We start from the raw sequence: 14844 nt of genomic DNA, 5'->3' as shown, positions 1-14844 counted from the left end.
ACTGTCCCTTCGGATCTGTGTCTCCTAAGACACCGCTTCCTACTGGCCAGGAGCAATAACAGTCTGTATACTGGGCCAGTTTTGTTTCTGCCCCCTCTCTCCCCAGAGGAGGGGTGTGTGTGTGAGTGCTGTGGTTTTGTCACCCTAAGGCCACTGCTTATAGTGCTTGCGTCTTCAGCTCCACAGGTTCCCCAGGAGGCTCTGGCGGGGCGCTGGTTTCAGCTGGCCGGTCACCTTTGAGGACAGACATGCGCTCTTTGACCCCGCGCATCCGGGGGAAGAGGATGAAGTCGTAGAGGAAGCCGCCCATCACACCGCCAACAATTGGTCCAACCCAATACACCTAGAAAGAGGAGGAGGAAGCACAGAGAAAGGAGGAGCAATGAGACACGGGGAGAGGCTTATAAAGAGCATGCTTGAAAAAGAAAAAGAAAAGTCCCCTCCAAGAGCTTCAGGTTCTCGTTGAGCTTCAGTTACGAAGCTGGCAGAGCAAGTTGGTGGGGTTTGGAAGCAACACTACTTCAAATTTCAGAAGGATTGGTGGATGGACGGATGGACAAAACAACACAGTTTCACCTGCTGTGCTAGTTTATTACACAAAGGGAACTTTTACATTGGTGTGTATTCAAAAATAATGACCTCGCAGTCTCTAAAGTAGAGAGTATTAGCAACTCATATTGTTTCCACAGCAGAGGTGACCGTGAGACAAATGAATAGAGTGCATGTTGTTATAAAAATTTGAAGGTCTTATATATATAAAATAGATGTTCATAAATGTACCAAGCAAACACATACAAATGGAGAGACCTGGTCTGAATAAGGACATTGGATTCTTATCTCATTATACATGATAAAGCTTTCTTATGCCATCTCACCCCTTGCTTTTTCCTGAAAGACCAATTGCAGTCGTTAACAGTCGTCAACAGGTTTACCACTCCTATCAGCCAATCACCCATTCCCACCACCCTTCTGAGTAATACCCCTCCCCACCTTCTGACTACCGTATACATAAGGGTCTGGTGACTTATGTTTCAGTGTATCTGAAGAAGTGTGCATGCACACGAAAGCTCATACCTATGACAAACTTAGTTGGTCTCTAAGGTGCTACTGGAAGGAACTTTTTTTTTATTTTTTGTTTCGACTACGTCAGACCAACACGGCTACCTACCTGTAACATACAAATATGTAAACCACATGTCTGGAACCCACAGAAAAGCCCTGAAACAATTTTCTCTCTCCCAAATATTTCTCTGCAAGGTCAAAGGAAACGGGAAATCTCCCCATTGTCTTTTTCTTAACAAATCCTGTCTTAAAGGCATATTTAAGATATGCAGGACGTGGGTGGCGCTGTGGGTTAAACTACAGAACCTAGGGCTTGCCGATCAGAAGGTCGGCAGTTCGAATCCCCATGACGGGGTGAGCTCCCATTGCTCAGTCCCAGCTCCTGCCAACCTAGCAGTTCGAAACCATGTCAAAGTGCAAGTAGATAAATAGGTACCACTACAGTGGGAAGGTAAACGGTGTTTCCGTGTGCTGCTCTGGTTCGCCAGAAGCGGCTTAATCATGCTAGCCACATGACCTGGAAGCTGTACGCTGGCTCCCTCGGCCAATAACGTCAGATGAGCGCCACAACCCCAGAGTCACTCATGACTGGACCTAATGGTCAGGGGTCCCTTTACCTTAAGATATGAATAGGGTGTGAGCCTGTGACCTGCGATCTGGATTCAGGAATTGAGTAGTTATCATAAGAAAAGAGTGGCCAGGATGCCCAGGTAATCCAATCAGGTAACCTGGCAGACAGGAAGAAACAACACACCCAGATTTCCACCCCTTCTCTGATGTATTAAGGGGATGGTCTTGGGCCACACCCCTTCTGTGATGTATGTACCGGTATGATGTTTCTGGGGTAGTCTTGGACTCCAGGGCGGGCAATTTAAAAGGTCTATTTAAGCAGAGACATCACCTTGCCGACAAAGGTCCGTATAGTTAAAGCTATGGTTTTCCCAGTAGTGATGTATGGAAGTGAGAGCTGGACCATAAAGAAGGCTGATCACCAAAGAATTGATGCTTTTGAATTATGGTGCTGGAGGAGACTCTTGAGAGTCCCAGGGACTGCAAGAAGATCAAACCTATCCATTCTGAAGGAAATCATCCCTGAGTGCTCACTGGAAGGACAGATCCTGAAGCTGAGGCTCCAATACTTTGGCCACCTCATGAGAAGAGAAGAATCCTTGGAAAAGACCCTGATGTTGGGAAAGATTGAGGGCACTAGGAGAAGGGGACGACAGAGAATGAGATGGTTGGACAGTGTTCTCGAAGCTATGAACATGAGTTTGACCAAACTGCGGGAGGCAGTGGAAGACAGTCGTGCCTGGCGTGCTCTGGTCCATGGGGTCACGAAGAGTCGGACACGACTAAACGACTAAACAACAACAACAAAAAGGTCTTGCATGCATGGCTCAGGGTCCCCCCCTCCTGTGTGTGTGTGGGGGGAGCACCCTGTTTCAACAGCTTTAATAAAGATCAGGCTTACTAGCTGCTTTTCTTCTCAATATTCTCTTGTTGGTCTCCGTTATTTTCTCTTACCGATAGAGAACCTACAAAAGGACGCTATATGGGCTCTTGGGTACCCCATAAGAGAAAAGGAGCAGGTTTTTTTCTCATAACAATGTATATATCATGTCAGCTCTCTTAAGAATTATTGCCTGTCTCTGTCCTGAGGAAGTGTCTGCACCAATACTGTTGGCAAATTCCTTTCTCTTCTATTTGCACCTCCTGGTCCTGGGGATATTGCTCTTGGGACTAATATACATGTGCAAAGAGACGTAGAAGAATTGTTTCAAGTTCTCCAGAAACCTTGAAGGAACAAACATCGTGGATACCACCCAAAATTAGTTTAGGGGTGCACCAGCTATGTCCTCCTAATTAGTGCATATAACCAGGAAAAATAGCTGGTACAAAGTTGGCACAGACTAAGGGGAAGAAATGGAGACAGTGGGAGATTTTACTTTCTTGGGTTCCATGATCACTGCAGATGGTGACAGCAGTCATGAAATTAAAAGACGCCTGCTTCTTGGGAGAAAAGCAATGACAAACCTAGACAGCATCTTAAAAAGCAGAGACATCACCTTGCCGACAAAGGTCCGTATAGTTAAAGCTATGGTTTTCCCAGTAGTGATGTATGGAAGTGAGAGCTGGACCATAAAGAAGGCTGATCGCCGAAGAATTGATGCTTTTGAATTATGGTGCTGGAGGAGACTCTTGAGAGTCCCATGGACTGCAAGAAGATCAAACCTATCCATTCTGAAGGAAATCAGCCCTGAGTGCTCACTGGAAGGACAGATCCTGAAGCTGAGGCTCCAATACTTTGGCCACCTCATGAGAAGAGAAGACTCCCTGGAAAAGACCCTGATGCTGGGAAAGATTGAGGGCACTAGGAGAAGGGGGCGACAGAGGACAAGATGGTTGGACAGTGTTCTCGAAGCTACCAACATGAGTCTGACGAAACTGCGGGAGGCAGTGGAAGACAGGAGTGCCTGGCGTCCTCTGGTCCAAGGGGTCACAAAGAGTCAGACACAACTAAACGACTAAACCACAACAAGGGCAGACACTTCATGGCTCTGTTTTATTTTATTTTTAAGTGTTGGCAACTGTATTTAAAATTATTCATGGGGCACCATAATCAGTATTTAAAATTGTTGACGGGGCACCATAATCTGCTCCCCTATGAGGTGACCTGAAGGTATTGACATGGGAATCTTCTGCTCGGGTTATCTTCATTTTATCTGGGGTGACACAGAGTTGCAGGATGCTTCCACGTCACCATTGACCCAAATACTCCTTTGAACCAGACACAATAATTGAACCCATCTCCAATCTGAGCTTTGCATCTGCAGAGATCTACTAGATGTCCTGCCCAGCACTGCCTTTGTGAAATATGGATTTTCAGGGAGAGGTATTATTATTATTATTATTATTATTATTATTATTATTATTATTATTATTATTATTAATTTATACATACCCCACCCATCTGGCTGGGTAAGAGGGGCGCCCCTAGAATATGTGAAATAGAGCCTTGGAGGAATCTGGTCTGATCAGCTCAGAGCTTTCTCCTTAGTTTGATATGTTGCTACACACCAGATTATGAATAAGCCTGCTTTCTTACCCCCAAACCCTCTCCTTACCCAGTGGTTGGTGAAATTGCGGGTGATGACAGCAGGGGCGAAGGATCGGGCAGGATTCATGCCAGCTCCTGTGAAGTACATCTGCAAGACAGTAAGGTTAGAATGGAGAAACTGTTTCCGCCCTGTATATAGGGCACCCCCATGTCCCTGGACCCCAAGCAGGTCCAATTTCTTTTCTAAAGGCTGACACCGGAACAAGCTGTCAATTTCCGTTTCTCGTTTCCTTAGTCTTTAAGTCAGTTATTGCACATCAGTTTCTGGTTGGTTGGTTTTAGAGTCCTCAATAAACTTCGTCCACATTTTAGTGCAAATTTTGCCCAACACAGACGTTTTTTGCAAAGCAAGTTTCCTGAATATAATGCCATTTTGTATGTTTTTTTTTCCACTAGTGTGTACATTTCAATGCAAACTCTGCCCTAGGATATACATATTTGTATGCATTACTAGGACAGAGAACTTCATTGGAAAATTCTGAGAACTGCACATTTTGAAGGACGGCATATTATTTTAGAAAGTGCAAATTATGTGTGTTTGCCTTTAAATGTGAATCAAACTGAGTTTATTCCCCATTCCAACTAAAGGCTTGGTGGGATTTATATATGATCGTGTAGCTTTCTGTCACATCCTCTGCTAAAATGCAGTGATATGGACGGTCGACAAACACCATAATATTTCCCTTTTTCCAGCAGCTGTGATTCACAGTATTGCTGTATTTGTATCCCATATATGGCCACTCCCATATTGGGAAATCCTTTTGATCACATGCGAAAAGGCACCCGGAATCTCGACAGCAAGGGAGCCAACATGATTTGTTGCATTGCAAACTGATGGAAAAGTGGGTTTCTGCTAAAGCATGGGGAGGGCAGCACAGCGCTATGTGTGGTGCTGTTCACAGAACCAAGATAGAAGTAAGCATGGCTAATATAAAGGTAATCTGGCCCTGTCTTGCTGTGCAAATAGGCTACATCTGGTACCACATCTGTGCATCTTGCACAGAGTCATTACCCCAAAGAGGTGTCCAAGAGTGAGGGAGAATCCCACAGCCAACGCTACAGATCCCATGCGCCCATTACGTCTCTCGTCATAGGTGGCGAAGATGCAGAGGACAAACTGTAAGGTCAAGAAGATCTCCACGACTGTAGCTTGGCTTACATTTACACTGGGGTGTATCTGAAATCAGGAGACACAAAGAAGGACAGAACCATGAGGAAACGACAGAAGCCCACACCTTATTCCTTCCCCTACTGTTCTGATCATGCAATAAGCTTCATAGGATAATTATTGACATTGCGTCCAGAACTTCGCCGTTTACAATACTGAAGGCAACTCTCACGGCATCTTTTCCATGCCTAGTGAATATTTATGGAGCTAGTCAAAAGATGGATGTAGAGATTTGGGCAAAGCATTTACCAGGTGGCAATGCAGAGGTCCGCCTGCCAGACTTGGTGGCAGTGGTGTTAGGGGTTGACCAAGGCAACAGAAGTGAAGGGAGGTAAGGGAGAAAAGTAGGTTAAAAAAACCTACAAGGAAGCCTGAACAGAGTCCCTGGCATGCTCAGACCTATGAGTGAGTGTGAGCAGGAAGCCTTTGTAGGGACCAGGGAATATTACTGACTTGATCTGGTCTACTGATGTAAAGACATGCCAGTCTCATTCATAAGTGTGGCTGGTCTCCCTCCAGTTCCCTCCAGAACTGAGGGGTGACAGAATCCTACCCAACAAGTCTCAGGTATATAAGCCCAGCAAAGGGGCAAGTTATGACACTGTCTCTCGGCTTCAGACTCCAATTAGTGTGAGAGTCCACATAGTTTATGACACTATTTCACTCACTTAAAATGCATTAATGATGATATGCTTTTACCCTTCAAGGGCTATATGAATAATTCTGGGTTAGGTTTAACACCCTAGGCAAATACAGAATACTTTTCAGCTGGTGGGTACCCCAAAAAAGGCCTTCTAATTTGACCACCAACCCTCCATACCCTCACAAAAGTAGGACAATATTGTTGCATGCCACCTCAATCTCCGAACGATGCAAGATTCCAGGGGTTCCAGGCATGTTTGCCCAGGGTTCATGTTTCCTTTGGGAAATGGGGCACAGAGGAGACTGTGGTGTCTTTATGATATATGGTTTATTTACACATACCAGTATATACAACCTGAGCCTATGATGGGGGGGTTCATAGCATTGGCACCCCAAGAGGGTCTTGCTTCTTTCATAGCTGCAGCTGTGGCTTCAAGACAGAAATTAGCCACGGCTTTCCAGCTTGCTGCCTTTGCCAGACTGCAATCTTTTCCCTCCAGGTCACATCCCAGCCAACTCGAAAGCCTCTAAATTTTGTCTTCTAACAAACTCTGAGTTGAGGGAGGGCCCCTTCCTATTTGCCATCTGGCACAGAGCTTTCCTAATGGCCCATCACCACAGGCAATTTCCTCATTGGGAAACTAGCCCGGCTTAATATTCTAACAATTGCTGAATCCAGAGATTCAGTGTCTGGTACCCAGAAACTAATAACATGAGGGAACCTGAAACTCATAACACAGGTCTGGCCCCCACAGGGGAGTCTGGCACCCACAAACTCCTAGCAACACCCCACACACACACACACACACTATAAAACTGCCTATGCAAATTGAGACCACTGTGTGGAAAAAGCAGGGAGCAGATAAGAATGCCCTTGGACAAAGAGTGATATTATGTTATATATTCCATCTTATTCCAAGAAGTTCAGACAAATCTCCACCCTGTGGAATAGACTAAGAATAGAGAGAGTGGGTATTCCATCAAGAAAGGAATGGCAACTAAAATTATGCGAGTACCGTACTTGGAACTTGCGAAAATGACCGAGTCAATAAGAAATAAATCAACAAAGTTAAAAAAGAATGGGAATGTTTTGACAAGTATTTGATGAAACAAGGTTCCGATATTAAGACTTGGCTGTGTTTTGAATAACTCTGAAATTAGGGAAATGTCTTTTATTCATTCCAAGATGAGGATAAATAATTAAACACAGGGTATAAAACAGGAAAACTTGAACCGAAACCGTAAAGAGGCAGGAGGAAGTCAATAACATAATAAATAGTAACAGGATTCAATCCAAATTGAAGGTTATACAATAAATACCAATACTGTACAGGTATTTAGGCAACATAAGCCTAAATATCTCACTTCAGTTTTCTCATCATCCTCCATCCTTGAATGATTTGCAAGGGGGTGGTGGTGGTAAGGGGGCACTTAATTAAACCTACAAGCCCAATTCCCTGCCCCTCTACCCTGTCCTAGCTAAGAAGGCTAAGAATTATTTGTCAAGCCTGGGTTGGACCTTGTTTTTATTTTTTTTGTCGGGTCCACCAGGGGCATTGTGGGAAATTTAAATGGCAGCTAGAGTTAGGCACTTTGTGCTACTTCTAGGGAAGCCTAAATCACACCAACAAGCAGAGCAACAAATCTGAACATCTGGCATCAAACCAACATCTCTGAGGTGGAAGCATCTAAATTTAAGTAAGGAGAAGAACTCTTGATACAAAATTGATTTGGAAAATTTAAATTTCAGCTATGGTCATTTGCCAGCTTCTTTGACAGTTCTTCTGTCAACCCCGTAAAGGAAAAGTCATATAGTCAGTTATTACCTAAAATATAGCACACTCCTCCGCATTGGCTTCTGACATATACGGATGCCGAAAAAAAAGCAACTACCTGTAGTAATTCTGGGTTTTCTTTAAACTGTTCTGTTAGGAGAATGAACTGAGCTATCAGATAACATGTGGTCGAGGGAGTTTTGAGAGGAACAACCCACAGTCCATGAAACAATGGGAGGTGTTCATTACGGGCATAGGCTTAATTTTTTATGAAAACCTACCGCAGTGCAAATCCCGTTTAACTTAGCGGGACATACTTCTGACTAACTAAAAGGATATGGGCTGTTTGTGAGCTACAATCCCAAGAAGCTAAGTTATGCTTGATCTTGAAATAAAGATAGAATCATTATAAAACCAGCAGATTAGTAAGGTGTGGACTTCAACAGATGACAGGCCTTTTCATGCTTAAGGGTTAAGTTGCCTTTTTTTCTTAAATCAATATATAATGCAAACATAAAACCTTTATTGGCTGCAATCGCTCTTCTACATTCTGTCTGGCAGTTAACAACGTTCACATGCGTGGTGCTCATCTAGCTGGCAGAAGCCACAAAGGCGTTTGTTAGCTTGATGCATGGAAAACCTACGTATAGCCCAAGCCTATACTGTACTTATGAAGTCCCACTATGCTGTCTTCGTTACACAATCATCCTCAAATATTCCTCTCTTGCATTCCTTTGTGATCCTGCTCACTTCCCTCACAGTACACACACACACACACACACACACACACGGCTATGCTTTCAGATAATCTTCTGCCATTTGGGTGCCACCCAGTTATGAAGCCAAAGTCATGCTGACAAGCTGTCAATCAAAGATAACAGCTGAGACAAAAGTCTCCTGAATCTCCCACAAATGCATGTAGCGTCTGGCTCCTTGCCCTATGCTAGTGGATTGTTTTCTTCCTAGATCTTGGGACTCAAGACTCCTTATGAGATGCTAAGAATCCCTCTCCTCCTTCTAGCACCCCTGGGATTGCCCCTAATAACTCAGAATTAAAAAAAAAACACCCCACTATGCAATCCTTCAGTGGAACTCTCGCATGCAACAATACGACCTCGTGGATGTTTCGATTATAGGGATGCCACCCTCCTCAAACACCCTCTTCATGATCCAGTTACCGTGTTGAGTGCCAGGTTACCCCGCAACGCTGCTGGCGTGACTCCGTAAAGCACGGCTGCGCCGGCCACTCCTCCCAGCAGCTGGGCAACCAGGTAGAAGACGGCGCGGAACAGGGAGAGCTGCGAGCCCAGCAGGAAGGCAATGGTGACGGCTGGGTTGATGTGTGCTCCGCTCACGTGGCCTAGAGACTGCACCATGGTGGCCGCCACCAAGCCGAAAGCCAGGGCCACCAACAGAACGTTCAGGGGGCCGACCACCCAACGTAGCGAGGCCCCCAGGCCGAAAAAGACATAGATCATGGTGCCGAAGAACTCGGCAAAGACAGCCCTCCAGAAGGAGGAGGAACGCGCCTCCCACATGGTGAGGCAGGACGGCGGTGGAGGTGCGGTGCGCAGCGGCAGCAGGGCAGTCTCCAAGCTTCTCTCTTCTGCTGCTGCTGCTGCTCAGCTCCACCTAAGCCCACTGCTTTCTACTGCGGCTGTGAGCTTTATAAGGCTCCCTAGCCCAGCCCAGGAGGTGGGAACTACGTTCAACTGATTGGGGTCTCTTAACTCTTCCCTGCCTGGCTGGGGAAGCTGTGGTGGTGCTTATAAAAAAGGCTCAGGAGTACACAAGGAGACACCCCGATCCGGCTCCAGCTTTCAGGGCTTTGATCCTCCTCATAGATCAACCCCTTTTGTGCATTTCAGTTTCCCTCTTTCCACCTTTCAGCTAAGGAACTCCACCGCAAGACTCCTTGCTGGGGGTAGATGGGTCATAATTCCCAAGGATGCTGGGTGTATTTTTTGGTATAGAAAAGGGATCGGTCCTCCTCTCTGAACTGGAGGGGCTTCCACAAGTTGCAGGTTTTCCCAGGCATAATGGAGTCGTCTCCAAAGCTCCTCTGTTTGCAAGCTCAAAACTCTTCCCTGTGCAAAAGAGTGGAACAGACACGATGTCTTTAGTGCTGCAACAAGCTTTGTGCAGGAGGGAGCAGGGAGGGAAGGACGGCTATCTTTTTGCACAAATGCTATCATAGGGGACAAAGTAGGTTAAAGTTGCCCGAGCAATACGACCCCTGAAGTGTATGCCATCGGGGTGAGGTCATTTTAGGCCTTAACAACTGAAAGACAGGCTGGTACGAGAAAGCCTAGCACCCTCTTCCTAAATGCATCACAATTTTAACTTTTTTTTTTTTTGCAGATTTCTGCTGCGTACCTTCGAAAACTACTGCTGTCAAATCACATCTGTGTCTCTTTGTGTACATCATGGGTACGCTCCTGATTTGATGGTGTCAAATTTCCCCATAGGACGACCCTTGCCTTCAGATCCCCACACCCAGACCGAGTTCTTTTATTGCCACAAGAAGAATCCGGCAACTTTCTGCCACAGAAGAAGAACAGAAAGAGATAGCCCTCAGAAGGTAGGTATGACGCTGGGGCTGAAATATTTATTCTGTGATCTGTTCATTACACATTAAAACTGGGTTTTTTAGCTGATCCTGGCTAATGGCATTGTTACATCGCGTAATCCAATCAAATTTAAGCATTTCGAAATCCCAGGGATTGCAGTGGGGGAGGTAATCATAACCCTCCCGTTTGAGTCAATATGATATAACGCTTAATTTGTCTGAAATGCACCTCAGATTTTGTGCACCTCCAAGCGGTGCGTTTGAGATTCTCCCCCAAACCGCGCTAGACCTGGCTGCATTGTTTAGGCACCAGGAAACTGTTGCCACTTTAAAGAACAACATAGAGTGCAATACCTATTTTAACAGATTTGAGGCAGCAATCCTATCATGAAAACCCATCGATAGAGGAGCTACAGGATTCAGCAGAAGCCCTGCTGCATCAGCGGAGTGCAAAAGGTCCCGCCACCACATGCACAAAATATATGAGAGGAATGCCCAAAACACACCAGTGAATATTCACTGGTGAAACAGCTAAGACAGGGCGGGGTCACGAGCAGGAAAGGAGTGGCAGGGAGGAGCACTTTGTTGAATCTAAGCCAGGGGTTCCCAAACTTGGGTCTCCAGCAGTTTTGGGACTACAATTCCCATCATCCATAACCACTTGTCCTGCTGGCTAGAGATGATGGGAGTTGTAGTCCAACATCAGCTGGGAAACCCTGATCTAAGCCAACCTAGTGCCCTCCAGATGGACTATGGAGCTGCAGTCCAAAACTATATGGACAATACCAGGTGGGCTTTATCCTATACCCCTTCAAGCCATGGCTACATCACTGTCAGTGAGAGAGCTTTACACCAGCCCAAGACCTAGATTCCCTCTTGACTTTGGGGGTGGGGTGGGGTAATCACAGTGGCCACCCCCAATTTAATGGCCATGCAGCCTATATCACCATGTCAGAGCATAGGATACAGTGCAGCTTAGCACCTAATCACACAGCTCACCACCTCCAGTATATAAATCACACACTAAGGTAAAGGTAAAGGGACCCCTGACCATTAGGTCCAGTCGTGACCGACTCTGGGGTTGCGCGCTCATCTCATATTATTGGCCGAGGGAGCCGGTGTATAGCTCCCAGGTCATGTGGCCAGCATGACAAAGCCGCTTCTGGCAAACCAGAGCAGCACATGGAAACGCCGTTTACCTTCCTGCTGTAGCGGTTCCTATTTATCTACACTAGGAGACCACAAATTATATGCAGGATGCCTGGCATGAGGTAATATGTCCCTGGCGTCATGTCATGCACATATGGGAACATTGGCATGAGGGTGCTTTGAACAAAAAGGAAGCACTTTGCATAACACAGCCTGGCTTCACAACACAAGTGGGAACTTGGGCACATTGCCAATTCTGCAGCAGCATTGGTGTGGAATGGGGGACACAGGGGTGGTTGCCCCAGGCACAAAAAATGTTAGGGGCGCAAAATTTCAACACCTGGTGCTGCCTCAATACAGCTGCGCACTTCTATTGCTGGGCTCCATTGAAATTTTGATTTGATTTGGTTTGGTTTTTACCCCGTCCATCTGGCTGGGTTGCCCCAGACACTCTTGGTGGCTTCCAGCACATATTAAAACATAATAAACTATCAAGCATAAAAAGCTTCCCGAGGCAGGGCTGCCCTCAGATGCCTTCTAAAAGATGTGTCGTTTTTTATCTCCCTGCAAACCAGGAAGTGACCTCTCCAGACAACGGAACAACTCTTTCTATTCTTACATCTGCAGCTGCGATCTCCTAGGTGACACAGATACTTGAATGCACATGCATACTCCATCTGTTTCCCTCCCTACCACCCTTCTGCGTGGCCTCGGGCGCTGGCAATGCACGATACGCCACTGTGCATTATAAATTCCTTGGTAGTTCATAGACTCCTTTCATCCTTCCTTCCAACTGAAGATATATGAGCAATTATACTTCCAATTAAATTAAATTAAATCCCAAGTCCTCTTGGTGTTATTCAGTTCACTTCATAAATAGTAAAGGATGGAGAAGAGTCAGCTCTAAGTTTCTATTGTGAACCTTTTGCAAAATAGAGCTTCCCTCCTTTTTTTCCTTTTTTACACACACAGATACATATGTATAATCTGATTTCTTCCATCCCCACTTTTAAAAATATAATTTGAACTAACCTTCAGAGGAAGATTGCTGAATCATAAATGTAGAGAAGAAAACTTTAGATAAAGAAACCGTAGGCTCCCCCCCCCACTTGCTTTTGCACTGAATTAAGTCTTATCTCAAGTTTTGCAGTTGGTTTGTTCAACAGTCTGTGATCTCACCTCTTCTAGCACGCGCCTGTACTCTAGTCCAATTAAGCTCTAATTAACAGGAAAACCTCTGCTTCTTAATGGCGGTGTTGGAGGGTTTGCAAGAGGCTTTTGAACTCAGTGCCTCCCTGCCCCTGCCCCCGCCCCCCGCATTCCATGCTGGAGCGAGACGAACTGCGAGTGAAGCCCGTTCCCTCCCATCCCTGGGGGGAATTTGCAAGGATAATCATCCTTGTTTTTCCTTCACCAATGATCTCCCGCTGCCATGGGGGCTGCCTCTATTAAGGCAGAGCGGAACCGGAAGCCTTGTCCCCACTATAAAGTACACCTGCGCTCTGACTGTCTCCCTTGCCACACTGTCATATGTCTGACCTGTATTACTCAAAAGAGTCTCTCCCCTCACAACAGCAGGAAGGGAGTGCTGTCAGGGCAGGCATCAGTCCCGTCCCCCGTCCCCCCATGCTGGTAAGCTCCAGTCCACTCCCAGTAACTGGGGTGCCAAGACAGAGCATCTCACACAGGTGGAAAGGGACGACACTTTCTGCAACATATAACTCCTATTGCCATCTTGCATGCTTCATCCATGCACCCCTTTTGCTTTACCAAATGGGAAAAACTTATTTTCTTCTTCTACTACTCTTTTGCTCTAACACTCTTCTTCCTGCATTGCCAAAGGTTGGACTAGATCAGGGGGTCCCCAGACTACGGCCCCCGGGCCGGATACAGCCCAATTAGCCTCCCAATCCGGCCCGCGACGACCCCCGCCGCCCGCTGCCGCCGCCCGCTCTTACGGCGCGCGGCGCGGCGGCGGTCTTCAAAATCGGCAAAAAATCGCCGAAAATGCTTTGTGTGCATGCGTATGGGCCTCTCCCGACCCAGAAGAGGTCATTTCCGATGCACTTCCGGGTCGGGGGAGGCCCATACACATGCGCACAAGCGGTTTTCGGCGATTTTTTTCCGACCGTGTGCGTGTGCGCATGCGCACGGGCGCGCACTCCCCTGCCCTCCGGCCCGCTGCGCGCGCACTCCCCTACTCTCCGGCCCGCCGCGCGGTTGGCGCGGCGGGCACCGGCCCGAAGCCCGGTAAGTCTGGGGACCCCTGGACTAGATGATCCTTGGGGTCCCTTCCCACTCTATGATTCTTGCCTTTCAGATCACACAAAGGAGGTGCTGCATTCAGTATGCAGTTAAGCTCTGCTGGCAAAGGTGTCAGAGACTGGGCAGAGGAGGAATGGTGGAAACCGCCTCCCCAGCCTGACCACTTCCAAAGAAGAAGACAACAGCTCAGAATTGGAACAGGGGGTTGAGGGAGATCACAGCTCAGAGGCAGACGAGGGAAAATAATGGGAGAGGAGGAGGAAGAAGAAGCACCAGAGGGGGGGGCAACTGAAGGACACAGTGTCTTTAGAAAGTATTCCAGACCCCCCCCCCCACTCCCAGAACCCGGAGAGCATTGAAAGTAGGAGAGCAGAGAGCTCAGAGGCAGAGGGCACTTCTCAGCACCCGTAGTGATGATGCATGAACGGAGAGAGGGAGGGGGTGGAGACTCACTCATGGCAATGCCACTCAGCCCAGCTGAGGAATCCGTCCTTTCACGGGGACTATCATTCTGCCCTGCCAAATCCCAACACATGATTCAGTTCTGCGGGGACCTGGAAGCATTTTTCCGCCGTTTACGCCTGAAGGAGTATTTTCATCACACACAAGAACAAGACAAAGTAGAACAAACTACATCCCCACAACACAACACCTCTCAACTTACTGGGGAACAACCATCACCCTCCAAACGCATCAATGAACAGAACATTGACCACCAACTACCACCGAAAAGAAGTTACACAAAAAGGGACTCCACATGGACCCCTCCTGATGGACGCAATACCACACTAAATCTGTACATCGAATGCTTCCGCCACAGAATCCAAACGGATGTGACCAGAAAACACCATCGCTTACAACAAAATCTAAACCATGCTGAAAGGAGAGCCATAGAAAATCTCAGGAACAACCCAGACATTATAATTAAAGAGGCAGACAAGGGTGGAGCTGTCGTCATCATGAACAAAACTGATTACATCCAAGAGGCCCACAGACAACTTTCCAATACTGCCTTTTACATGAAATTGGACTCAGACCCCACACAAGCATACAAAAAAGAACTGAACAAGATTATTAAGGAGCTACCCCTACACAT

General features: G+C 46.7%; 1 protein-coding gene across 1 annotated transcript; it reads right to left on the bottom strand.

Moving 5' to 3' along the window:
* Positions 1-157: 157 nt before the first annotated feature.
* LOC118081451 (lens fiber major intrinsic protein) lies at positions 158-9303 on the bottom strand. The gene is made up of 4 exons (XM_035107937.1): positions 8944-9303; positions 5193-5357; positions 4188-4268; positions 158-343 (listed from the first exon to the last, which is right to left on the bottom strand). Exons 1-4 carry the CDS (start codon positions 9301-9303, stop codon positions 158-160), a joined length of 792 nt encoding a protein of 263 aa, XP_034963828.1.
* Positions 9304-14844: the final 5541 nt, after the last annotated feature.

This window comes from Zootoca vivipara, chromosome 2, assembly GCF_963506605.1.
Source record: "Zootoca vivipara chromosome 2, rZooViv1.1, whole genome shotgun sequence".
Taxonomy (NCBI): domain Eukaryota; kingdom Metazoa; phylum Chordata; class Lepidosauria; order Squamata; family Lacertidae; genus Zootoca; species Zootoca vivipara.
The sequence above is the reverse complement of the archived record's forward strand: the minus strand, read 5'-3'. Positions and strand labels throughout refer to the sequence as shown.